Below are 27,980 nucleotides of genomic sequence, written 5' to 3' on the forward strand. Positions count from 1 at the left end.
ATGACACTTGGAAGACAGTTCAGAAGGGGTGCTGTTTGGCAGGCGGTGGGGTGGGGGGGGGGGGTGTCACTGAGTGGCCACTACTGTAGGTGATGACCAATGTTGCATATTTGCAATTATCAATGCTGTACAATCGACATTAAGGTGGCGGGCACAAATTAAGCAGAAAAACCATTAAAATAAGGCAACTTTCAACGATCTTGCTCATACTGAGGGACTGGTACAAGTCTTTTATTATAATCATTTGGTTTCTTCTTGATTTTGATCTTCCCTCCAGCCCAAAACAAGTCAAATATTGTTTTCCTTAATTTTTTTTCAAAAGTATCAAGTTTCCAATCCACCACTCACCCCATAGAAGAAAGAAAGAAAAAAAAGATCAGATCTTGAAGAATCACTCATCTGTCAGCCAACAGATGGTGCCAAATGGAAAGGAGGTCCAACGATAGAAAGGGGGCCACAAGGTTTGCAGTTGCCATCAAACGTGCTCAAAAAAAACCCCCATCTTCATTCCCACATAGTAACCACCGGGAGAATATATGTTGCTAAGGTTAGCAAAAAAAAAAATTAAAATTAAAAACTACAATGGAACACTTTATCCATTCCTTCAATAGTCTTTGTCTCCAACAAGACAAAACTCTGTTTCAAACAAAAGAAAGAAAAATTAAAAATGGAAGAGCCTTGATTTATTTCAATCACGAGACATTCATCAAAGTCATTCTCTCATGCTTGGCGTGAACCATTGGACCCCCCCCCCCCCCCCCCTTGTGTTGCAGAAAAGGATTTGATGACGTTGAGTTGATCCGCGGGTTGTCCGGGGGTTTACTTTGGTGGCTTGGTGTCTGATGCGGTGGTAGCCGAGGCCTGGGCCGAGGGTCGCTGGCTCTGGCTGCTGTTTCTGGCATCATCCTTGGCGGGGGCCTGGGCGATCGGGGCCGGGGCCGGGCCGAAGCCAGTTTGGCTGTGGGGGCGGCTGGAACCCTGGGAGGGGTGGCGGCGACGACCGTCTCCACTGGATGAGTGTCTCTTGCGACCCCCCTCCTCCATCGGGGGCTGAAAGGAAGGACAACGGTGAGATTTGGGATTGACTGGGGCCCCACAGACATTCTAACAGAACGTTCTGTAACAAAAGCATGCGTCACCAAATTACACGGTATTCCCTCTAGTGCACAACTTTGACCAGAGTCTTACGTGCCATTTGAGGTGGAGTCCAAAACTACAGGGTGAACAGGGCCGCCAAGAGACGAGTCTTGCAGCAATGGCTGCCATTTTGTTAATGTTTAACAAACCCACTTGCACAGTACCTTGAACCTACAAAAGCCTGACGGAGCATGATAGCACTCTGATAAAAGCCTTGTCAAACGAGTATGATAGCCAACGCTCTAAATGATAATTACCAAAAAAATGGTAGCACTGGTGCTCCCACTTAAAAAGGTTAGGAGCACCAGAAAATACAATATAATGAATTCTAGCTACTTTCCAAACACATGCTGTGCCTTAGAAGCTAATATGTAACACTAAATACATTAGTTTATTATAAAAGCTCAAATTTGATACGAACACCTGTCATTGAAATGACTAAGTCATTTGTGGAATATTAGGTTCCTACATTGTGTATGAGTGCCATTTTCCTATTGAGATGCATTACATAGATAATGTCTCCAAATGTCAGGTTTGGGACGAGGACATGCAAGAAATGTGTCTAATTCATTGCGATGATCATTCATCTTCTGTGCCCCCAAATGTTTCAAATGAACTGGTCAAATTACCACGGCCCAGTTTCCCAAAAGCTTCTTGAGCTTAAGTTTTTAAAAAAAGAAAGTATTATTTAACTAGGCAAGTCAGTTCAAAATAAATTATTATTTACAACGACGGCCTACCGGGGAACAGTGCTCAGGAGCAGAATGGCAAATGTTTTATTTGTCCGCTCGGGGATTCGATCCAGCCTAACCTTTCAGTTATTTTACCAACGCAATAACCACTAGACTACCTGCCGACCCCAACAATGAAGTAGAGGCCGACAAATTAATCGGAATGGCCGATTTCAAGTTTTCTTCATAACAATCGGTAATCTGCATTTTTGGACACCGATCATGGCCGATGATATTGCACTCCACGAGGACACTGCGTGGCAGGCTGACTACCTGTTATGCGAGTGTAGCAAGGAGCCACGGTAAGGTGCTAGCTAGCATTAAATGTATCTCATTAAAAAAAAAGATCAATCTTAACATAATCCCTAGTTAACTACACATGGTTGATGATATTACTAGTTTATCTAGCTTGTCCTGCGTTGCATATAATCGATGCGGTGCCTGTTAATTTATCATTGAATCACAGCCTACTTCGCCAAACGGGGGATTTAACAAGCCATCCATTTAATGTGGAACTGGGATTCCTGGGAGTGCATTCTGATGAAGATCATCAAAGGTAAGTGAATATTTATAATGCTATTTCTGACTTCTGTTGACTTCCCAATATGGCGGATATCTTTTTGGCTGCTTTGATGTCTGAAATCTGTACTCAGATTATTGCATGGTTTGCTTTTTCCGCAAAAAAAAATAGAAATCTGACAGCGGTTGCATTAAGGAGAAGTATATCTCTAATTCCATGTATAATAGTTGTATTTTCATCAACATTTATAATGAGTATTTCTGTAAATTGACGTGGCTCTCTACACAATCACCGCATGTTTTAGAACTACTGAACGTAACGTAACGCGCCACTGTAAAATGAGATTTTTTTATATAAATATGCACTTTATCGAACAAAACATACATGTATTGTGTAACATGAAGTCCTATGAGTGTCATCTGATGAAGATCAAAGGTTAGTGATTCATTTTATCTCTGTGTGTGCTTTTTGTGACTCCTCTCTTTGGCTGGGAAAATGGCAGAATTTTTCTGTGACTTGGCGGTGACCTAACAATCGTTTGTGGTGCTTTCGCTGTAAAGCCTATTTGAAATCGGACACTTTGGTGGGATTAACAACAAGACTACCTTTAAAATGGTATAAGGTACATACATACATACATGTATGTTTGAGGAATTGTAATTATGAGATTTCTGTTGTTTGAATTTGGCGCTCTGCACTTTCACTGGCTGTTGTCATATCATCCCATTAACGGGATTGCAGCCCTAAGAAGTTACAATTATTATTTGGGAGATTTTTTCCCCCATAGTCACACAGTACTTCCAGAATAGAACTTCTGGTCGCACAGCAAAATATTTTGACCAAATTGGTAGCACGTTAAGAGCCCTGATGATACCACTCTGATAACAGCCTTGATAAAACCGCTGTTATTCACACATGTGGCTGGTAGTAAAAGTTGTAGTAAACATGTCTAAATTCACACTTAAAAAAAAACAGGTTTTCCCAAGTAGTAAAAAGTTATTGTAGAAAAAAACTAAACAATTATTTCACAGATTTCTCTACTTACATCGATTCTGAAATCTTCAAGACGCTTGAACTTGCTCAGGCACTCCTGCAGCTTGGGGTCGATCTCCATGTTTTTGTTTTTGGAGTATTTAAGAAACGCCCAAAACTTCTCTAGTCCATACAGCTGGCCTGTGAGAGACAGGGACACAGAAAAAAACAAGAAGAAGGGACAGTGTTAAGGGGGCTAACGTCATTAAGGATAAGTCTCAAAATGGCAACCTAATCCCTATGTAAGGCTCTGGGTCAAAAGTGGCCCACTTTATGGGGAATAGGGTGCCATTTGGGATGTTGAAATGCACTCCTTTTTGGAAGCATAGTACGGAGAGTTACTGCACGGTGAGAATGTGTACAGTTGGGCGTTCCCTAGGCGACCTCTCACCAGCTTCGTAGTCTTTCATGGTCTCCTCCTGGAAGTCTTTGAAGATGTCTGGTCTGAATTTCCTCTCTAGTCCGTAGCTATAGTACCTGAACAGACACTCCAGACCGTACCTGCAACACACAACATATATATATATATTTTTTTGAACAATCTGCCTTGTGTGGTGATCAAGCAGACTAAACGAACACTCATCTAACACCCGTAGTGGGCAACTGAGATCCTGGAAGGCCACACAGTTCTGGCTTTTGTTCCAACCCAGCAGTAAGATGGATAATCGAACTAATTGCGGTAGTCTAAATGGAAGACTGATTAAATCAGGTGTGTTAAGAGCTAGGGCTGGGCGATATATAGAATTCATTCAAATGAACACGCTAAAACCAATGTCCCAAATGCCTGTATCGCGAGAATCAATTTTTTTGTAAATAAAAATAATGAATGGTCCGTGACTTTTTGGTTTCATCACCTGTGCATCTTCCCATTTCAGATACCAAGCCCCTCCCCCTGTGCATCTTCCCATTTCACAGACACCAAGCCCCTCCTCCTGTGCATCTTCCCATTTCAGACACCAAGCCCCTCCTCCTGTGCATCTTCCCACACCAAGCCCCTCCTGTGCATCTTCCCATTTCACAGACACCAAGCCCCTCCCCCTGTGCATCTTCCCACACCAAAGCCCCTCCCCTTACCACTCACAACAATAGAAGACTAACTTATTCTCTGACAAGCTGCTTAAACTAGCTATTTGCATTTGAGGACTGGCCCAACAGGAAAAAAATACATATTTTTTTTTTTTTTTAAGTCATATGGACACCGAAATGCTTAGACATTACTTTACTGTAAAAGACGACTAACCTTTCTACCCTTTTTATGTCCCAAAATGTAGAAACCTAAACTAAAACGAGATCATCAATGCGCATGATTGTGGAAAATACCACGTACCGCATTTTAGACAAACACTCGTTGTGTTTCTAGTCTGTGTTTTTCTAAAATGTGCAATGAGCATAAACATAGGCATTGTTATAAAGGAATTGGCAAATCATTCTCATTAAATGAGCATCATCTTATCTTAGGTAGGCCACTTGATTTAAACATTAAAAAAAAAAGTTTTACAGGCCAAGTGGATCGAAAAACAGACAGGAATGTGTACTCACAACAGTTCAACAGCTCTGCCTTGTTAGCGAGCAAATAGACTTAATTAAAACATAAAGTTCAGCTGGCTACTCACTAGCACGTGGGCTTGAGTGTTTATGAGACCAGGGCTAAATTTGTTATACTAGAAGAATTTGGTTATTATTACCCCACCCTTATCTGATAAAAACCTACTTCAGCCCTCAACCTCCACCCGTTCTGACAGTCACCTTCTGTTAAAGGTCCCCAAAGCACACACATCCCTGGGTCGCACCTCGTTTCAGTTCGCTGCAGCTAGCGACTGGAACGAGCTGCAACAAACACTCAAACTGGACAGTTTTATCTCCATCTCTTCATTCAAAAGACTCAATCATGGACACTCTTACTGACAGTTGTGGCTGCTTTGTGTGATGTATTGTCGTCTCTACCTTCTTGCCCTTTGTGCTGTTGACTTTGTCCAATAATGTTTGTACCCTGTTTTGTGCTGCTACCATGCTGTGTTGCTGCATTGCTATGTTGTCGTCTTAGGTCTCTATGTAGTGTTCTCTTGTCGTGGTGTGTTCTGTCACAACTATCCATCTACACACAGTCAAAAGTTTTAGAACACCTACTCATTCAAGGGTTTTTCTATATTTTTTTTACTACATTGTAGAATAATAGTGAAGACATCAAAACTATAAAATAACACATGGAATCATGTAGTAACCAAAAAAATAAAATAAAAAAGTGTTAAAAATCAAAATGTATTTTATATTTGAGATTCTTCAAAGTAGCCACCCTTTGCCTTGATGACAGCTTTGCACACACTTGGCATTCTCTCAACCAGTTTCATGAGGTAGTCACCTGGAATGTATTTCAATTAACAGGTGTCCCTTGTAAAACGGGAAGGAAATATTCCACAAATTAATGCATTTGAGCCAATCAGTTGTGTTGTGACAAGGTAGGGGTGGTATACAGACGATGGTGGTATAGAGAAGATAGCATTTGGTAAAAGCTGTTATTTTCTCTCATATTATAGCAAGAACAGCTCAAATAAGCAAAGAGAAAGTAATGATGGACTGTAATTTAAGACATGAAGGTCAGTATACGGAAAATATCAAGAAGTTTGAAAGTTTCTTCAAGTGCAGTCGGAAAAAACCATCAAGCGCTATGAAGAAACTGGCTCTCATGAAGACCGCCACAGGAAAGGAAGACCCAGAGTTACCTAATGCTGCAGAGGATAAGTTCATTAGAGTTACCAGCCTCAGAAATTGCAGGCCAAATAAATGCTTCAGAGTTCAAGTAAACAGACACATCTCAACATCAACTGTTCAGAGGAGACTGTGTGAATCTGGCCTTCATGGTCAAATCGCTGCAAGGAAACCACTACTAAAGGAACCACTACTAAAGGAACCACTACTAAAGGAACCACTACTAAAGGAACCACTACTAAAGGACAGCGATAAGAAGAAAACACTGGCTTGGGCCAAGAAACACGAACACTGGACATTAGACCGGTGGAAATCTGTCCTTTGGTCTAGAGTCCAAATATGAGATTTTTGTTTCCAACCACCGTATGTTTTTATGTCTCTGTATGTTTTAACTAAGGGTAATGTAGTAGGCACAAGCAGGGGGATGGTCTACACAAACAGCCTGCATTTTAGCCACACGTGTACAGTTGTGATGCTGTAATCTATATAGTTATGCTGCCATATCGTAGCCGGAGTTGCTGAAAAAGACCGCTTCTACTTTTGACCCGACTGCCCCCTGCTTTGTCAATGTTTGAAATGGTGAAAACAGAAGAATCAAATCGCTATTTAGACTGCCTGTGTGTTGTCTCTACCTAGAGTATACTGCGAGCAGATGAGATAGACCCTCTCAAACCTTTCGCTGTCCGGGAAGAAAGGTCGAGGTAAAGTCGGATCCGCGGCCACTCCACACAGTCAAATATCTACGTGTAATCTGTAGATGGATGAGTATTAAGCAAATAACGAAATGAAACATTTACCTGTATCCCTCCTTGCCGTCCTCCACCACCAGCTGTCTGAACTCCTCATACATCTTCCTGTTGAAGTGATCCCTTAGGAAGAACGACCAGAAACGGAACAGCGTGTTCATCTCCTGGGATTGGCCGATGCCCAACCGCTTGCGCTCTGTGATTGGTGGAGTAGAAAGGGTGAAAGGGTGAGACACTTTGGCTGTGTTGTGTTCTAAATGCCAACTTATTCCCCATATTTTCAAAAGTAGTGCACTATGTAGGGACCAGGTTGCTATTTGGAATGCAACCTGAGTATCAAAGTAAGCCACTGCAATTTACACACAAGTGTAATGTGAACTGTGTGTGGGACAACGTGACTTTCTAGAGACTGTGACAAAGTCAGACGTTTCTGAATGGAAAATAGTGAGTAATGGAAACAGTATATGAAATGGTAAAGGTACTACGCATGTACTCTTTAAGTGTGTGAGTGTCTGTGTGTGTGTGTCTGTGTGTGTGTGTCTGTGTGTGTGTGTCTGTGTGTGTGTGTGTCTGTGTGTGTGTGTGTCTGTGTGTGTGTGTCTGTGTGTGTGTGTCTGTGTGTGTGTGTCTGTGTGTGTCTGTGTGTGTCTGTGTGTGTCTGTGTGTGTCTGTGTGTGTCTGTGTGTGTCTGTGTGTGTCTGTGTGTGTCTGTGTGTGTCTGTGTGTGTCTGTGTGTGTCTGTGTGTGTCTGTGTCTGTGTCTGTTCGGGGGGGGATATATATGGTAGCTATGAGTACCGTTTAGGCAGCGCCGACGGTACTTGTGGTAAACATGTTGAGTGAAGCCGTTCTCCTTGAGCAGTTCGTGGGAGGGGTGCTGGAACTTGGGGAGCGACTGGGGGGTACAGCCAATTCCCCCCAATGCAGGGGTACCCTCTGAGGGGCTGGCGTTGGAGCTGGAGAGAAGGGGGACGGGTCATTAAATACACAGACATCAAGGATAAATTAAACCTGAAATGAACATACGAGTAGACTTACCAACGTGGTAAACCACTCAACAAATAAACCACTCAATTTTGTAGGTAAAATGAACAGGTGTACACGTTCGCAAATCACACAGGTGAGACTTGTCTCACCTGACGGAGGCAGTGCGGGACCGGTGTTCTCGTGAGTCCATCACCCAGCCAACGTGGCACTCCATTGGGGGGTTAGAGCTGTGTCTGGTCTTCCTTTTCCTGGGGGTCTGGAGAGAGAAGGGGGAGAGGGATCGAGAGAGAGAGAGAGAGAGAGAGAGAGAGGGATCGAGAGAGAGAGATCGAGAGAGAGATAGAGAGAGGGCAGTTAACTACACCAGGAGAATGACAGAAGTCAAGACGCCCACACCCAAATCCAGCCCTAGTCGTCAGTTTGAAGTGAGACACACTTTCCAAATCATATGTATAAACAGATGCGCAGTATAAGTCTGATATCATCTATATGTACAGTGCTGTGGCAAAGGAATGGCCCCCTTTTCTATGCAAAAGTTGCACACATTTGAAAGGGGGCAAATAACAGGCTGTTCCCCTGGGAGATCAACATCTAACAGACTGTTCCCCTGGGAGATCAACATCTAACAGGCTGTTCCCCTGGGAGATCAACATCTAACAGACTGTTCCCCTGGGAGATCAACATCAAACAGGCTGTTCCCCTGGGAAATCAACATCTAACAGGCGGTTCCCCTGGGAGATCAACATCTAACAGACTGTTCCCCTGGGAGATCAACATCTAACAGGCTGTTCCCCTGGGAGATCAACATCTAACAGACTGTTCCCCTGGGAGATCAACATCAAACAGGCTGTTCCCCTGGGAGATCAACATCTAACAGGCTGTTCCCCTGGGAGATCAACATCTAACAGGCTGTTCCCCTGGGAGATCAACATCTAACAGGCTGTTCCCCTGGGAGATCAACATCTAACAGGCTGTTCCCCTGGGAGATCAACATCTAACAGGCTGTTCCCCTGGGAAATCAACATCTAACAGGCTGTTCCCCTGGGAGATCAACATCTAACAGACTGTTCCCCTGGGAGATCAACATCTAACAGGCTGTTCCCCTGGGAGATCAACATCTAACAGGCTGTTCCCCTGGGAGATCAACATCTAACAGGCTGTTCCCCTGGGAGATCAACATCTAACAGGCTGTTCCCCTGGGAAATCAACATCTAACAGACTGTTCCCCTGGGAGATCAACATCTAACAGGCTGTTCCCCTGGGAGATCAACATCTAACAGACTGTTCCCCTGGGAGATCAACATCTAACAGGCTGTTCCCCTGGGAGATCAACATCTAACAGGCTGTTCCCCTGGCAGATCAACATCTAACAGGCTGTTCCCCTGGGAGATCAACATCTAACAGACTGTTCCCCTGGGAGATCAACATCTAACAGACTGTTCCCCTGGGAGATCAACATCTAACAGGCTGTTCCCCTGGGAGATCAACATCTAACAGGCTGTTCCCCTGGGAGATCAACATCTAACAGGCTGTTCCCCTGGGAGATCAACATCTAACAGGCTGTTCCCCTGGGAGATCAACATCTAACAGGCTGTTCCCCTGGGAGATCAACATCTAACAGGCTGTTCCCCTGGGAGATCAACATCTAACAGACTGTTCCCCTGGGAAATCAACATCTAACAGGCGGTTCCCCTGGGAGATCAACATCTAACAGGCTGTTCCCCTGGGAGATCAACATTAACAGACTGTTCCCCTGGGAGATCAACATCTAACAGGCTGTTCCCCTGGGAAATCAACATCTAACAGGCTGTTCCCCTGGGAGATCAACATCTAACAGGCTGTTCCCCTGGGAGATCAACATCTAACAGGCTGTTCCCCTGGGAGATCAACATCTAACAGGCTGTTCCCCTGGGAGATCAACATCTAACAGACTGTTCCCCTGGGAGATCAACATCTAACAGGCTGTTCCCCTGGGAGATCAACATCTAACAGGCTGTTCCCCTGGGAGATCAACATCTAACAGGCTGTTCCCCTGGGAGATCAACATCTAACAGGCTGTTCCCCTGGGAAATCAACATCTAACAGACTGTTCCCCTGGGAAATCAACATCTAACAGGCTGTTCCCCTGGGAGATCAACATCTAACAGACTGTTCCCCTGGGAGATCAACATCTAACAGGCTGTTCCCCTGGGAGATCAACATCTAACAGGCTGTTCCCCTGGGAGATCAACATCTAACAGGCTGTTCCCCTGGGAGATCAACATCTAACAGACTGTTCCCCTGGGAGATCAACATCTAACAGGCTGTTCCCCTGGGAGATCAACATCTAACAGGCTGTTCCCCTGGGAGATCAACATGAGTCGAAGCTAAATGGCAGAAACTCTTATTTGTTACCATGGCGTCGACAGGCCGGCTCTCCTTCACCACGGGGTAGAAGCGGGGCGTCATGGGGGGGTCCTTCCGGTGCGGGGTGCGTGGCGTGCGGGGTGTCCGGGCACTGCGGTAGTTGGGCGAGTCAGGCACAGTAGTCGGGAGGGAGCGTGCTATTGTGGAAGGCTCGGGGGCACCGAACAGTTTGTTCGCCAAGGCGTCTACGGGAACTGAGAGATGTGAGACATAGGAGTCATGAGTGATATCTGGAATACAGTTATGGGTCATTTTAGTATCACAGCTATATAAAGGATATGCACATGAGTAAGACAGGTATCTTATGTGGAGGGTATTGCTATAGTTTCCAAGCTTTTCAGTGTGTGTTGCAAAAAAGCCATAGACCCGCTACCAACTCATTGTTCTGCTCCATGGTGTCATTGCCCGTTCGTTCAGTTCAGTGGTTGAGCTAGGCACTGGATAGGCTGCGTAATCCCTGTTTTATTGAGAGGTCGGCGTCTTGTCCGTGTCTGCCTTGTCCGTGTGTGTGTGTGTGTGTGTGTGTGTGTGTGTGTAGTCCGTGGTACTCACTCTGCTGGGGCTTGGGGGGTCCCGGGGGTACCTCCTGGTTGGGGTCGACAGGGGGCTCTGGGGTCAGGCAGTCAAACTCCTCTCGGCTGATCAGGTGAACCTTCTTGAAGTTCTCCACCTCTTGCTGCAGAGACAACATGGCAGAGAGCCTCAGTGAGACAGTGGTCAAACTTAATGGGCTGGTTTGTTTGTCCAGAGAGGCAGATTTGAGCCCAGTCTAAGAGAAAAAAAAAAAACGTTTTGATTCTCCATTGAAAGTGCTTTTTAGTCGGGGCTAGCCGTTATGTGTCCAGGACTAGCCGTTATGTGTCCAGGACTAGCCGTTATGTGTCCAGGACTAGCCGTTATGTGTCCAGGACTAGCCGTTATGTGTCCAGGACTAGCCGTTATGTGTCCAGGCGATGAACATTCAAAAAGCCAAACATTGGACCATGCCTCATTGCATGTCCAAAACAACAAAAGCCGGAGGATATAGTTAATGGCCTGTCATCTATGATTTATGTAGCCTAATGTACCTTCTAATGGTTGGGTTATGGTTGGACACACACACACACACACACACACACACACAGGGCATGGTGAAACTACAAGGCTATAGTAGAGCCTTCAATCGAACTACTATTTCATCCCGGTCCATTTCAAACTAGTCTGGATGTCAACTGTTAACGATCTCCAAAACACAACACACAATAATCAACTTTCCTCAAAGACAAAACTGGTAGGAAAAAAAAATGAGCAAAAACAACGACTACTAAACTACACACAGAAACATGGAAACATGTTTCCTACATAGAGCTCTGCTTTGTCCAGGGCACATAGGACTCTGGTCAAAAGCACAGCACCAAAATGAGGAAACGGGTGCCATTTTTGAAGCACTACTTACATTTCCAGCCCCAGCCATCGCGAAGTCTAGCAAAGTTACCTCTGAAGGCATTTGAAGAGTAATATATCCCCCCCCCCCCCCCCGAAAACCCACTTAAACAGAGCCTTTAGCTAAAGCGGAGGCAAGCCTAGTTAGGGTTTATTTATAAACAAGGGAACTCTTTTCCACACACCACTGGATTGAGGGGGGGCACGTGAACGGGCACAAAGAGCCCTGTCACAATGAGAGCAGGGACAACAAACACACATTCAAAATGGCAACACGACCATTCTGTGGCCCGCCACATCCAGACCCCCCCGCGTGCTCACAGGCCTTGGGACAGAAACATCCACAACTGCAGCCAGAATAGACACCTGGAACTTTTCAGAATAGCCCACTTAAGTTATATATCAGTGATGCATACAACCGTTTTTTTTGTTGTTATCGTTTATTATTGTTGAAATAGTTTCTGGGCCTGGTGGAAGCTAGGTTAAACATGCCTAATTTAACTAAGAGATATGGAATTAGTTAGGGGAAATTCTGCTATTCACCACATTCCCATCGGCAACACTGGTAAAAAAAATAATTGAACAAACAACTACTAATCCCTGTGGGTTTTAACTCGATTTACCTTTCTTGATACCCGACTACGGAGTTGACGTCTCAGCGAAAGGGACTGACCTTGATGGTGGCGTACTCGGGTTCGTAGTTGTCATCCCACAGATCTGCTTCGTAGTAGTACAGGCCGTCGTTGATCACCTTCACCAGCTCGTTGGTCAGCTTAGAGCGTGACGTGTGGTGGCCCGTACGGTCGCCACCCGGGTGCTTGCGCAGGTAAGGCGGCGTCTGAGTCACGATGAGGATTTTGTTAACGTCGTTGTCGGCGATTTCGCAGTCCGAGTCGTCGTCGGACCAGTCGGTGAAGGTGTTCCTGCGACCATCTATCTGCTCCATCTCCTCGTCGAACATGAAGTCCAGCTCCTCGGGCTCGTCCTGCTCCTCCTTGGCTCCCGTGGCCGAGGCCTGGGCTGGGGATACCGAGGGGATCGGGCTGGGGCCTGGCTGGGGCACCGGGGAGACAGCCTCTTCCTTCTGCTGCAACGAGGGGGTCTACCGTCAGTTAACGCCCAGGGAGGAGGGAGGGAGGTATGGATGGATGACAAAACAAAGGTGGAGAGGGAGACAAGTGGAGAGAGGGCAATGTAGAGGTATGGTGTATATACCCTCAAATGACACCCTATTATTCCCTATGTAGTGCACTACTTTTGACTAGGGATCTGGTCCAAAGTAGTGCACTAAATAGGGAATAGGGTGCAATTTGGGATGCAGATATTAGGTCATGAAATTGGTCGTAAGTGTCTTGAAGGAAGCCTTTATAATCATTGGGTTTTGATGCAACATTGCCCTGATATCCATATAAGCGATGGGGGGGAATAAATGTAGACCACATTAGGGATATTATAAATTGTGTCATATTGTTTTGACAATTTCGCAATGTTATTTTTGCGCTAGTTGGCTGTCCCCTGCACCAAAACTCCAGTATTTCCTTCATAGCTTGTCCTCCATCTTGTTTGGGTTTTTTTAAATTAGGGAGACAATTCTGTTTTCAGCATTTCTATTTCATTGACTGATCTAAACTAATTTTCTCATGGTTCTTGTCCCTCTGCAGCAGACATTTGGTGAGCAATATGATTGGAACAACAAATCGCAATAAAATCAGTGTTGAATCTCGCAACACACAAAGAAGTGTGAGAAATGCAATACACATCATATTGGCACCCAAATATCGCGATAATATCGTATTGTGAGGTTTGAATCCCCCTTCCGGAACACGTTCCGTCCCTCTCCTCTCCTTCAGCTCCACTCACCTTGGGTCGGGCCGGGGAGGGCCTGGGCCTCTTTTTCACCTCGATCCAGGACTCAGAGTCCAGGTCGGGGAGACTCGCCGACAGGCCCTTGGACATGCTCTTCAGGTTGGACACGTCCTGCTCCACCTTGGGCTGCATGGAGGCCCTGGTTGAGCCCCTGGTGGGTGTGGAGGACCGGGGAGACCCTGGAGCAGATTCTGTCGATTAGATTGACTATAGGTGATCCCTAGTCTAGACAAGCCTACAGGATGTACCATGTGGACAGACAGGTGCTCATTAGACAAGCCTACAGATGTACAAGGCGGACAGAGCGGTGAGTGAGCTCACCAGATAAGCAACCCAATGGACTAAATCAGCTTTGCCTAATCATTGTCTACTTGACACAACAAGAGAGCCCTCGACTGAATCAGAATGAGTCCACCTCACAGTATCACACTGTATAGCCCAGTCTTAAAAAAATTTTTTTTTAAAACTTGGGTGTCTAGGCTGGGCCCAAACTGAGCCAACATGGGAGGCTTTTAACCTTCACCAGGGTGTTGTGATGCTATAAGTGGATAGTGAGACACTAGCAAGCGTACGGTGACTGTGACTGGCTAGGCAGCTGAGTATAGCCATGTGCTTATAGAGCAACTCTGTATGGCCAAGTGTACAAACGTCTGTTTTCATAGTGAAAATACACACACACACACACAGACTGTTAAGGTGGATGTGTGGCTGACTAGGTGGATCAATACACCTGTTTTGAGGAGCTAAATGGATAGTCACTGTCAAAACGGTTGGGTATCTGTTCTACAGCGGGCCACTATCAGAACGGATGGGTATCTGTTCTACAGCGGGCCACTATCAGAACGGGTGGGTATCTGTTCTACAGCGGGCCACTGTCAGAACGGGTGGGTATCTGTTCTACAGCGGGCCACTGTCAGAACGGGTGGGTATCTGTTCTACAGCGGGCCACTGTCAGAACGGGTGGGTATCTGTTCTACAGCGGGCCACTATCAGAACGGGTGGGTATCTGTTCTACAGCGGGCCACTATCAGAACGGGTGGGTATCTGTTCTACAGCGGGCCACTATCAAAACGGTTGGGTATCTGTTCTACAGCGGGCCACTATCAAAACGGTTGGGTATCTGTTCTACAGCGGGCCACTATCAAAACGGGTGGGTATCTGTTCTACAGCGGGCCACTATCAAAACGGTTGGGTATCTGTTCTACAGCGGGCCACTATCAAAACGGGTGGGTATCTGTTCTACAGCGGGCCACTATCAAAACGGTTGGGTATCTGTTCTACAGCGGGCCACTATCAAAACGGTTGGGTATCTGTTCTACAGCGGGCCACTGTCAGAACGGGTGGGTATCTGTTCTACAGCGGGCCACTGTCAGAACGGGTGGGTATCTGTTCTACAGCGGGCCACTGTCAGAACGGGTGGGTATCTGTTCTACAGCGGGCCACTATCAAAACGGGTGGGTATCTGTTCTACAGCGGGCCACTATCAGAACGGGTGGGTATCTGTTCTTACAGCGGGCCACTGTCAGAACGGGTGGGTATCTGTTCTACAGCGGGCCACTGTCAGAACGGGTGGGTATCTGTTCTACAGCGGGCCACTATCAGAACGGGTGGGTATCTGTTCTACAGCGGGCCACTGTCAGAACGGGTGGGTATCTGTTCTACAGCGGGCCACTATCAGAACGGGTGGGTATCTGTTCTACAGCGGGCCACTGTCAGAACGGGTGGGTATCTGTTCTACAGCGGGCCACTATCAGAACGGGTGGGTATCTGTTCTACAGCGGGCCACTATCAGAACGGGTGGGTATCTGTTCTACAGCGGGCCACTGTCAGAACGGGTGGGTATCTGTTCTACAGCGGGCCACTATCAAAACGGTTGGGTATCTGTTCTACAGCGGGCCACTGTCAGAACGGATGGGTATCTGTTCTACAGCGGGCCACTATCAAAACGGTTGGGTATCTGTTCTACAGCGGGCCACTGTCAGAACGGATGGGTATCTGTTCTACAGCGGGCCACTATCAGAACGGGTGGGTATCTGTTCTACAGCGGGTCACTGTCAGAACGGGTGGGTATCTGTTCTACAGCCGGCCACTATCAAAACGGTTGGGTATCTGTTCTACAGCGGGCCACTATCAGAACGGTTGGGTATCTGTTCTACAGCGGGCCACTATCAGAACGGGTGGGTATCTGTTCTACAGCGGGCCACTATCAAAACGGTTGGGTATCTGTTCTACAGCGGGCCACTGTCAGAACGGTTGGGTATCTGTTCTACAGCGGGCCACTGTCAGAACGGATGGGTATCTGTTCTACAGCGGGCCACTATCAAAACGGTTGGGTATCTGTTCTACAGCGGGCCACTATCAAAACGGTTGGGTATCTGTTCTACAGCGGGCCACTGTCAGAACGGGTGGGTATCTGTTCTACAGCGGGCCACTATCAGAACGGTTGGGTATCTGTTCTACAGCGGGCCACTATCAGAACGGTTGGGTATCTGTTCTACAGCGGGCCACTATCAGAACGGGTGGGTATCTGTTCTACAGCGGGCCACTATCAGAACGGGTGGGTATCTGTTCTACAGCGGGCCACTATCAAAACGGTTGGGTATCTGTTCTACAGCGGGCCACTATCAGAATGGGTGGGTATCTGTTCTACAGCGGGCCACTGTCAGAACGGGTGGGTATCTGTTCTACAGCGGGCCACTATCAGAACGGGTGGGTATCTGTTCTACAGCGGGCCACTGTCAGAACGGGTGGGTATCTGTTCTACAGCGGGCCACTGTCAGAACGGTTGGGTATCTGTTCTACAGCGGGCCACTATCAGAACGGGTGGGTATCTGTTCTACAGCGGGCCACTGTCAGAACGGGTGGGTATCTGTTCTACAGCGGGCCACTGTCAGAACGGGTGGGTATCTGTTCTACAGCGGGTGTAGCTGCTTTTACCCGTCTGCTCAGCGGGCGTCTGCCGGGGCACGAACTCCGGGCAGTGGATGAGCTGGGTCAGGTCGACTTGGTTGTGGTCCGGTCCCATGGAAAGACCCGGTAGAGGCCACTTCTCGGGCTCCACCTTGCGACGGATCTTCATTTCGATGATCTCCACCTCTTTGCTACCCTTTAAAGACTAAGGGGGCAGATTTAAGAGTGTTGAGGGTATGAAACACACTTAAATAGTATCTACTCATCTATCGTTATACGCATGTGTGTTTTGTGTGTGTGTATATATATATATATAATATATATATATATATATATATATAATATATATAATTATAAATATATATATATTTTTTATTTTTTTATTTTAATTTTACTAAAACCACACGAGGGCAGGATTGGACCCCCTTGCTGGCCAAATCAGGCACCCTGTCTGAATGTTTGGCATCCCTGATCTAGAATATTCTCAATGCCGGGCAAGTTGGAATAAATTCCTGCATTACATTCAAAAAAACTTAAAGAGGGAAAGAAACTAATGCAGGAAGTGTTTTTTTTTGTTGTTGTTGAGAAGTCAAAACTCGTTGAAAAAGCCTTGAATTATCTACAAATCTGATGAGTTCTGACGTTAGAGAGACGTATTTATTTCTAGAGTCATCCGCCACCTTGCTAGAAACAGCTAAGGGGGACATACGTACCTCTATGATGAGGTTGACGTCGGTGGTGAGGGCCTGCACCCTGTGGAAGCTAGCGACCAGGCCAAGAGACAGGAAGCCTTCCTGATCCATCTTCCTGCGCAGGAAGAAGTCCCGCTCCAGGTTGTCAAGGCTGAAGTAATACTCACTACGGAGAAAATGCAGGAAGTCAACAAAAATCAGTCTTCCTAGAATCACAATGCCTTTATTGTGAAGACATGTTCAATAGAACAAAATCTGAAGATGTTTTTGTTTGTTGGAAAAGCCCTTGTCAGGGAGTACAATGAGAGTGGGAGTACCACGAGGTGGGGAAAGTGTTGAGACTAAATATTTGGCTCTTCTCTCAGCTTCGTTTTGGAGTGAAAATAAATGGAATTTCAACTACAATCTGTTGTATTGGAGATGGAATTTGATCATGGAAATTGTAGGCCTATGTACGTACACCTAAATTCATATTCCATGTTATATTCTGGGGCCACCCATATGACAAAAATGTGCACGCATGAATGCCAATCCTTTTGGTTGAAAGCGTCTGCTAAAACAGCATAGGTTATTTACATGATTTAAACCCTGAAAAAGACAACAATGACCAATGGCACTAGTTCTAAAGCGCCGTAACCAACGACACTAGTTCTAAAGAGCAGTAACCAACGGCACTAGTTCTAAAGAGCAGTAACCAACGGCAGTAGTTCTAAAGCGCAGTAACCAACGGCACTAGTTCTAAAGCGCCGTAACCAACGGCAGTAGTTCTAAAGCGCGGTAACCAACGGCAGTAGTTCTAAATCGCAGTAACCAACGGCACTAGTTCTAAAGCGCAGTAACCAACGGCACTAGTTCTAAAGCGCAGTAACCAAGGGCACTAGTTCTAAAGCGCCGTAACCAACGGCACTAGTTCTAAAGCGCCGTAACCAACGGCAGTAGTTCTAAAGCGCCGTAACCAACGACAGTAGTTCTAAAGAGCTGTAACCAACGGCAGTAGTTCTAAAGAGCCGTAACCAACGGCAGTAGTTCTAAAGCGCCGTAACCAACAACAGTAGTTCTAAAGAGCCGTAACCAACGGCACTAGTTCTAAAGCGCAGTAACCAACGGCACTAGTTCTAAAGAGCGGTAACCAACGGCAGTAGTTCTAAAGCGCGGTAACCAACGGCACTAGTTGGGGCGGCAGCGTAGCCTAGTGGTTAGAGCGTTGGACTAGTAACCGGAAGGTTGCGAGTTCAAACCCCCGAGCTGACAAGGTACAAATCTGTCGTTCTGCCCCTGAACAGGCAGTTAACCCACTGTTCCCAGGCCGTCATTGAAAATAAGAATTTGTTCTTAACTGACTTGCCTGGTTAAATAAAGGTAAAATAAAAAAAATAAAAAATAAATAGTTCTAAAGAGCCGTAACCAACGGCAGTAGTTCTAAAGCGCGGTAACCAAAGGCAGTAGTTCTAAAGCGCGGTAACCAACGGCAGTAGTTCTAAAGCGCCGTAACCAACGGCAGTAGTTCTAAAGAGCCGTAACTAACGGCAGTAGTTCTAAAGAGCCGTAACTAACGGCACTAGTTCTAAAGAGCCGTAACCAACGGCAGTACTCACATCTGCCTCTTGATGTAGTCCTTGAGCAGGTCCTGGTCTACGGAGTACAGGTCGTTGCTGCTCATGTTGTCATAGTAGTAGGTCACTGGAGCGCCAAACTTCTGGCCGTAGGCGCCGTCCTTCCCGTCGTAGGCCTTGTAGCCGTAATGGTAGTCATAGTGACCTGGCAGGAGACACGGCAGAAGTCGGCTGTCACATACCTACTAAAACAAACAGAGCTACGGAGGCAGTTTAGCAACAGCAGAGACATTTGCAGCACAGCTGTTGAGCCTAGGAAGGCGTGTGAATACACTCTAAAAATCGGAGCAAGCTGACAGAGCTAGAGAGTAAATATTAATCTAAAGATCAGCAGAGAGAGAATTTAAATATGGCATCCTGTCAGGAAAACATTGTTAGATTGCTGAAACGGTGTGTTCCTGTGGGGGGGGTAAAACTCAAGACAGACAGAGGGATCTCGGCCTAGTAAGAAGGAGAAGAACGGCAGGTTTCATAATGACAGTGGGTGGGTCTGCTCTACTCCCCTTGTTCCTCCCCCTCTCTCCTCAAATGAAACGGGGGGGGGGGGGGGGGGGGGGGGGGGGGGGGGGGGCAGTGTTTTCCTGTGGCGAAGCCAGAGGGGAGAGGCTGGTGGCTAGAACCAGCAGGACCAGGCACCCTGCCTCCACCCGTGGCACTGAGGGAATCACAGGACTCGCCGAGCACTATACCACACTCTGGTTGTTATGGGATTGTGTTGTTTTTACTGTATCCTTAGCGGGGCCAGATCAGGGTTTACATAGGACAAAGGCAAAGCCATGAGCACAGACACAGAGAGACACAGAGAGACACAGAGAGACACAGAGAGACACAGAGAGACACAGAGAGACACAGAGAGACACAGAGAGACACAGAGAGACACAGAGAGAAAGAAAAAGAGAGACAGAGACAGAGAGACAGAGACAGAGACAGAGAGACAGAGACAGAGAGACAGAGACAGAGAGACTAATAATTATGTATTTTAAGACTTCAGTACTAAAAACAGACACCTGAAATAGAGTTTGAAATCTTTGCTAGTGTAATGCGTTACTTTCTACACACGACTTCTCCATAAATATGCTATTAGGACATCGCTGTTCTTCAATCACTTAAGACCGTGGCTCTCTCATCCAACTAGATTCGATACCATATCTGTTAATTTCCACGGAGAGCTTACCTCTGCTGCCTCCTCTGCCTCGTCCCCGTCCCCTGCCCCTGCCACGACCACGCCCCCGGAACCCGGCACGGAAGGGAGCACCCTCACTCTTCACGCTGGACACCTCATCATGGTCCTCACGACATTCACGCTCGTACTTCCCGCTGTGCCAGTCTGAGAAATAAAAAAGTTTAAAAAATAAAAAGAAGAGTAAAACTTAAGTTTGTTTTTAAAGTATCCCTATATATTTCTGTTATTACGGTGCTATCAGTCTGCTGTTAGTACGCCTGCACGGGAGTGTTACTGGAGATGGACCTGACCTGAGTGCTATGGCAACCTGAGTGCTATGGCAACCTGAGTGCTATGGCAACCTGAGTGCTATGGCAACCTGAGTGCTATGGCAACCTGAGGGCTATGGCAACCTGAGTGCTATGGCAACCGCGTACTGTGGAAATACGGTTTAGTAAAACGTGGAACTGGAACCTAGTCGTTTTGTCATTTTAAGTTAACAAAACACACAAAAGTAAATGTAAATGTCAAATGTTGACCACTTTATAAAAGACAAACCAAGCCTTGTTCCGGGCAGAGTCAAATTATTATATATTACATGTAGCATTTAGACCACACAAATGTTAAATTACTGTATAAAACGGATGTCTCACTTCATATATTTATAAAAAATAAAAATAAATATATATATATACATATTATATATTAATTTCTATGAATTTACAAATCAAATTATTTGCTTTGCCATTATAGTAGTTGGGGTTTGGTTCAAACATGGTGAATCGAATCACGGGAATCAAAATTATCATTTGTGAATTGTGAACAGTCAAAAATAATAAATTGTTAGCTGTAGCATACCTTTTGGATTGTGTCGCTGCAAAACTTATTTTGCGTAAATACTTTATTTGGACATTCAATTTATGGGACATTGCAACTCTAGATCCTAGTCCGCTTGAAGTTAACGCTTATAAAATAAAGAATCAGAACGTGCATTACAGAAACACCACAAGCAACTCAATGGTCCCTTGCAAGGTACCAGATTAATTAAAGGGTACACCCTTTTTAAAAATATTTTCTCATTATTGTGTACTTAATGTGGACTTTTAACCTATTAATTTGGTGGTGGTGCACATGGTGCACATTGGTGGAGCACATATAGCCTATAACCTGTTTTAGAGAAATGTAATCATCGAATATTGTAAATCACTTTCATTGTGTGCTTATATGCCCCCTTTATTTATCCTACGGTTCTGACTTGGAGAACACTAAGAATGGCCCATGTTATGAATTCTGTCTCTGTACATTTAAAAAGTGCTGAACAAATAGTTATTATTGACTAATGTTACGTCCATCCTAGCTCTCTCATTAACGTCTCAATCGAAATTACAGATTGTCTCGTATCCGCTCATCGTCCCATTATTCCATAGTTTGTACATCTCAATTGTCAGCAGAAACTACATTTGTTAAAAACAAGTCCGCCATTTCAACTATGTTTTTGTTTTTTTAAAGGCAGTAAATGAGGCTGAATTAACTGTGTCGCTGCCAGACAAGGCCCCGCTGATAACCAGGTTTTTTTTCCAGAGGTAAGGATTCACTCCATGTTTCTGAAAAGAAAGCTCTGCTGTTGGGACAGCTTTATGTCGGCCCTAACAGTTTGTGGACACCGTTTATTACCGTTATAGTGCAATTAATGTATTGTTTAGTGTTGTGTAGTGTAGTGGCTTTGCTGGCATGCACCCCAAATTTGGTATTTTCTTTGGCCCCAACAAGATTTATATATGCTAAAATCACCTATCCATCCCCCTTTGGCCCCATTTATATGCTAAAATCCCCACTGCACCTATCCATCCCCCTTTGGCCCCATTTATATGCTAAAATCCCCACTGCACCTATCCATCCCCCATTGGCCCAGTCAGATTTAATGCACTACAGTGCCTTCAGAAAGTATTCACACCTCTTGACTTAAAATAGAGTTAATTGTGTTTTTTGTGTGTGTGTGTGTTTTTTACAGCAATCTACACAAAACACGAATGTCAACACGGAGGATCCTTTATCACGTGTAAAAAAAGAAAAAAAGAAGATTAAATATATAAATAAAAACTATTTGGATTACATAAGTATTCAACCCCCTGAGTGGTGTTAGATGTTGTTAGAATTACCTTTGGCAACGATTACTGCTGTGAGTCTTTCTGTCCGTGTATTTATATATATTTATTTATATTTATATTTATTTATTTAACCTTTATTTAACTGGGACCGGACCACAACCAGGTCAAGTTCTCTCCTATCACAGCCATTTTAAAGTCACCATTGGCCAAATCCCTGAGCGGTTTCCTTTGAAATTCACTGCTCGACTGAGAGACCTTACAGATGATTGTAATGAGTGGGGTACAGAGATGAGCTGGTCAATCAAAAAAAAAATCACATGAACCACATATTGCACAGGGAATGAGTCGATGCAACTTATTGTGTGACTTGTTAAGCACATTCGTACTCCTGAACTGATTTAGGCTCGCCACAACAAAGAGGTAAAAAAAAAACTTATGGACTAACATGTCAGCTTTTCATTTGTAATTCATTTGTAAAAAAATAAATGTCTAAAAACACAATTCCACTTGGGGTACTGTGTGTATATCAATGCCCCCCACAAAAAAACAATCTCAATTTAATCTATATTAAATTCAGGCTCTAACAACAAAATGTAGAAAAAGTAAAGGAGTGTGAATATTCTCTGAAGGGAATACTGAACCTGGTCAATAGTAGTGCACTATATAGGGAATAGGGTGCTATAGTAGTGCACTATACAGGGAGCTATAGTAGTGCACTATACAGGGAGCTATAGTAGTGCACTATACAGGGAGCTATAGTAGTGCACTATACAGGGAGCCATATGGTACCCAACCAGGCTGACATAATGGGTCAGGCTGGCGCTGGGTGATGTCAGTCACCTCGGAGGTCGTTCCTGTTGTTGGGGGGCATCCTGGGAACCTCGTTCTGACGGGTGTTGTTCCTGGATGCAGAGCGCTCTCTGGGCCCCTCGGACTTCACCTCCATCATCAGTGGCACCCACTTGTGCTTGTTCCCTACACACACACACACACACACACACACACGTTAGAGCGGCACCTGTCTGTCACATTTACACAATACCAATAGTGTTGATTAGTGTCAGACCAAGCGTGAGATGCAGGCAGACCGGGATAGGAGGAAACTAGTTGATGTTGCGGGGGGGGCGCGACAGAGCAGCACTGAACAAGCGCGCTGTAACTTCTCCCGGTGGGCCTATTAGGTTTCACCTCAGGAACTCTAAACCCTATTGAGAAATCTGATAAAAACACTGACAATTAAAATAAATACCTCACATTTTACTCTGTCTTCTGCGCAAACTAATCCGTTTTGTAATTGCTGGAACAGTGCCCCCCCCATGTTTTATTCAGCCAGAGGTGTAGTTCCTTCGCTGGCCAGTTGGCGGTGTCAGTGCTCTGTTAGTGGAGTGTGCTCGGGGGCAGGAGACTAGAGCGCGCATGTTGAACTGTGGCGATTCTCACCTACACCGTCAGCAGATAGGCACAGGGCCACGTCACTCTTGACAGTGCACTCTGGGAGAGTAAGAGTGACGTGGCCCTGTCTGCTGAAGAGGGTAGGTGAGAGAATAACAAATCATTTTTATTTCTCCAAATACATGTGCTGCAGAGTTAGAGACAATATACACAAAAAAAACATATATATATCCACATATAGTATGTACACTATGAACACCGAAGCTATAAACACCAGACTGCACTATGAACACCGAAGCTATAAACACCAGACTGCACTATGAACACCAAAGCTATAAACACCACAGACTGCACTATGAATTACATTACAACTATGTGTCGAGATTAGGGTTGTGATGCTCATTTAGGAATTTTGGATGACATTTTTTGGTCTGCCAAATGACTGGTCACAGGTCCTGGGTTGGCGTGGTTACACGTGGTCTGCGGTTGTAAGGCCGGTTGGACGTACTGCCAAATTCTCTAAAAACGACATTGGAGGGGTCTTATGGAAGAGAAAATTAAACATTTAATTCTCTGGCAACAGCTCTGGTGGACATTCCCTGTAGTCAGCATGCCAATTGCACGCTCACTCAAAACACGAGACATCTGTGGCATTGTGTGGTGTGACAAAACTGCACATTTTAGAGTGGCCTTTTATTGTCCCCCAGCACAAGGTGCACCTGTGTAATGATCATGCTGTTTAATCAGCTTCTTGATGTGCCACACCTGTCAGCTGGATGGATTATCTTGGCAAAGGATAAATGCTCACTAACAGGGATGTAAACAAATTGGTGCACATTTTGAGATAATTTTTTGTTGTTGTTGTTGTGCGTTTGGAGAAATTCTGGGTAATTTTATTTCAGCACGTTAAAACCAACACTTTACATGTTGCATTTATATAAAAAGGGAGGGATGGATAAAGGGAGGGAGATCGCGAGAGACAAAAAGATCATTGCAGAGCCAGAAAGAGGAACACACACACAAACAGACGAGAGCCTGTCAGTGGCAGAGGTCTAAGGCAGTGCTGAGTGTAGTTGTAGGATGAAAGTGCAGGGTGCAAAGTCCAAGTAGGGAGATAAACGTGGACCAGGTGGGCGGTTGGTGAGGGCCACAGCGCGGAGGGGGTGGGGGGGTGACAGGAGGTTTTGGTTGCGATTGACCTGAAACGTTTGCCCGAGGGGATTCTTTTGAATACAGGGTGCCCGGGGGTGAAAAGTGAGGGAGGAATAAGAGCATTGTAGGGCCAGAAAGAGGCAAGTCTCTCGCTCTCCCTCTAGTCAGTCAGGAAAAACCTCATTCCGAAGGTCAGAAAACACTCGCTGGCTGGCAGACTGGTGGAATTTCAACCCTTAGTTACTGCCAAAACATCTCCCTGCCTGCATCGCCTCCGACTCCGTGAGGGATAGACTCAGAGTAGTAGTCACTACAAAGCCAGACTGGGGCCTGCACCATCTCCCTGCCTGCATCGCCTCAGACTCCGTGAGGGATAGACTCGGAGTAGTAGTCACTACAAAGCCAAACTGGGGCCTGCACCATCTCCCTGCCTGCATCGCCTCAGACTCCGTGAGGGATAGACTGGGAGTAGTAGTCACTACAAAGACAGACTGAGGCCTGCACCATGCAAAACATTTAGTAAACACGATCAATTTTCCTCAAGTGGTAATGGATATTCCTACATTGTTTAGGCCTACGAGCACGAGTGTCAATTAACATATACCGACAGCTTTTTCCGAATACTGTTAATCAAGTCACGACATCATTGATGTTAACACAATGACTGGCTATTTGTTATAGTTTGTGCGTTCAGACACTGGTTCTGTGTAAAAGCCCTAAGGTCAGATGTCCTACCGCACAGGGTTCTGTTTACCCTGAGCCCTGTAAAACATTTTTATTTTTTATATATTTTTTTTAAAGGGGAATTCCACCACTTTTTAACCTCATATTTACCATCTCCAGTTTCTACATATGTGAAAATGCACTTTTCATACACTCTGTAGCTTAGTTAAAAATATATATATTTTTAAAAGAGGTCAATACTGAGTAAAAAGTCACCCACCTTTTTTCTTCTGTCCATTCTTCTGAGAGTCGTCGTCTCCGTTCTTCTCCTCTCCAGAGTCGTCCGACTTGGCCTTCTGGTTCTCCTTGCTTTCTTCGTTGGTGTCACGTTTCTCTTTCCACTCTCTCTTAACCACGGGCTTCTTGGGGGCCTGGGGAGTAGGTTAACACAAGGTACAATATTTCCAGCAGGGTTTATTTTTTTTACATTTATTTCCTTCTTCCAACAACCAGGTTTAGGAGCATCACTTAGCGTGCATTCCTAATGGCACCTTGTTCTCGATTTGGTCCCTGGTCAAATGTAACGTAATAAATAGGAAATGAGGAGCCATTTGAGACTAACATTAAAGGTCACAGGTCACCTCCAGTACACCGAGGAGAAACCACACGAAACCATTCATTCCAATGATTTACAGTGGAAAAAACAACACTACGTGAGAATATTTGTCAACAAATACTACATATTGACGTTAGCGTTTCCTCTAGGAGTAGTGTGTGTGTGTGTGTGTGTGTGTGTGTGGGGGGGGGGGGTCGCCATCCGCTGCTATAAAGCTCATTTCCTGCAATTCTACACATTTTGCCTCACGCCGTGTTCTATTGCCATCTGAGCGACTCAACCTTATAACAGAATCAAGAGGGGCCCGAATGCCCCTGACATTTTAGATTCTGACTGTCACGTTTTTTAAAAATTGTATTTTGATGATTGTTCGTTCTCAAAGATGATCTCAGAGGGAGAAAAAAAAAGAAAAAAAGATTGTTCCAATATATTTTTTATACACATTTTAAAATATGGTTTTAGTCGTTTACGGTTTACACTGAAAATGTTTCACCATTTTGAAAATGTATTGGCGGCAACAATTTAAACAGTAGCAGTGCGCCATTGCTGCTAGATGCATATAGGGGAAACACTGCGTTATAAATCAAGTTGGTAGCAGCATGTGAAAAACAGTTTGGAAATCTGTTGCAGCTCAAGTTGACGACAAATCCCATAATGCAATGCTCGCTCTCTGGGCTGGCTAGCTAGCTACACTACATGACCAGGTAATGGTTGGTCTCCCCCTTCGCTGCTAGAACAGGCTTCTGGGAAGGCTTTTCCACTAGATGTTGGATCATTGCTGCTATAACAGCCTCCACTCTTCTGCTGCGGGGGCTTGCTTCCATTCAGCCACAAGATTATTAGTGAGGTCGGGCACTGATGTTGGGAGATTAGGCCTGGCTCGCAGTCGGCGTTCCAATTCATTCCAAAGGTGTTCAATGGGGTTGAGGTCGGGGCTCTGTGCAGGCCAGTCGAGTTCTTCCACACCGATCTCAACAAACCATTACTCTATGGACCTCGCATTGTGCACGGGGGCTTTGTCATGCTGAAACAGGAACGGGCCTTCCCCAAACTGTTTCCACAAAGCTGGAAGCACAGAATCTTTTAGAATGACATTGTATGCTGTAGCGTTACGATTTCCCTTCACTGGAACTAAGGGGATTAGCCCGAACCATGAAAAAACAGCCCAAGACCATTATTCCTTCTCCACCAAACTTTACAGTTGGCACTGTGCATTGGGGTAGGTAGTGTTCTCCTGGAATCTGCCTACCACTTCGCGGTTGAGCCGTTGTTGCTCCTAGACGTTTCCACTTCACAATAACAGCACTTACAGTTGACCGGGGCAGCTCTAGCAGGGCAGAAATTTGACAAACTGACTTGTTGGAAAGGTGGCATCCTATGACAGTGCCACGTTGAAAGTCACAGCTCTTCAGTAAGGCCATTCTACTGCCAGTGTTTTCCTATGGAGATTGCATGGCTATTTGCTCAATTTTATACACTCGTCAGCAATGGTGTGGCTGAAGTAGGCGTATCTACTAATTGGAAGGGATGTCCATATACTTCTGTATATAGTGTATGTTGCTAGCTAGCTAAAATAATCACATTGCATGATGGGATCTAAATGATTTAAAAATATTAGCATGACAATCGGTCTCCAATTGGATGGAAACGTAGCTAACGTGGGAGAAGTTGTGATTCACCCCGTGTGGTACTCTTAAAATGTACAACATGGGGAAAAGAAACCAACAAAGAAATAGCTTTCTATTCCTTCTTGTTCTGGGACACAACCTGTCCTGGGGGTTAAGATTAGTGAGTGGGGCTGGGTGATATTCCGATAGCATCGTCTGGCGATGATGTTCGGGTCAGCCGTTGTCGATGGTTATGTGATGTGACAGCTTATTTGAACATTAAGTTTAAAAAAAAAACAGTCTGGCAGGACAGAACACATTCAAACCTCATCTCAGATTTTCAAGCAAATTTAAGTCAAGATTGAAACCGCAACGCCTCTCTAGGAAGCTATTCTGGCACGTCTTCTGTATAAAAATGGCTTAATTGTCCAGCTGAAAAATGAACCTACCTCGGGGTTTAGGCATTCAGAAGACTGAGGTGGATTATCCTGAATGGTCCCGTCTGTTTCATTT

General features: G+C 45.3%; 1 protein-coding gene across 7 annotated transcripts in view; it reads right to left on the bottom strand.

Annotated features, from left to right (window-relative positions):
• Positions 1–206: 206 nt before the first annotated feature.
• larp1 (La ribonucleoprotein 1, translational regulator) overlaps positions 207–27,980 on the bottom strand; it is a 58,152-nt gene continuing 30,378 nt past the window's right edge. For 3 of the 7 annotated variants that reach the window (XM_036989573.1, XM_036989570.1, XM_036989566.1), the window contains 16 exons: positions 25,525–25,675; positions 22,878–23,012; positions 19,942–20,094; positions 18,750–18,912; positions 17,176–17,320; positions 16,490–16,667; positions 13,547–13,743; positions 12,360–12,788; positions 10,817–10,940; positions 10,253–10,458; positions 8,008–8,114; positions 7,670–7,827; positions 6,924–7,068; positions 3,812–3,921; positions 3,434–3,561; positions 207–1,050 (listed from right to left, as the gene is read on the bottom strand). In XM_036989573.1, coding sequence (XP_036845468.1) covers positions 820–1,050; positions 3,434–3,561; positions 3,812–3,921; positions 6,924–7,068; positions 7,670–7,827; positions 8,008–8,114; positions 10,253–10,458; positions 10,817–10,940; positions 12,360–12,788; positions 13,547–13,743; positions 16,490–16,667; positions 17,176–17,320; positions 18,750–18,912; positions 19,942–20,094; positions 22,878–23,012; positions 25,525–25,675 — 2,760 coding nt within the window. In that variant the 3' untranslated portion in view covers positions 207–819. The remainder of the gene's footprint in view (positions 1,051–3,433; positions 3,562–3,811; positions 3,922–6,923; positions 7,069–7,669; positions 7,828–8,007; positions 8,115–10,252; positions 10,459–10,816; positions 10,941–12,359; positions 12,789–13,546; positions 13,744–16,489; positions 16,668–17,175; positions 17,321–18,749; positions 18,913–19,941; positions 20,095–22,877; positions 23,013–25,524; positions 25,676–27,980) is intronic. The other 4 variants (XM_036989567.1, XM_036989569.1, XM_036989568.1 and 1 more) reach the window with 4 other exon arrangements.

This window comes from Oncorhynchus mykiss, chromosome 10, assembly GCF_013265735.2.
Source record: "Oncorhynchus mykiss isolate Arlee chromosome 10, USDA_OmykA_1.1, whole genome shotgun sequence".
Taxonomy (NCBI): domain Eukaryota; kingdom Metazoa; phylum Chordata; class Actinopteri; order Salmoniformes; family Salmonidae; genus Oncorhynchus; species Oncorhynchus mykiss.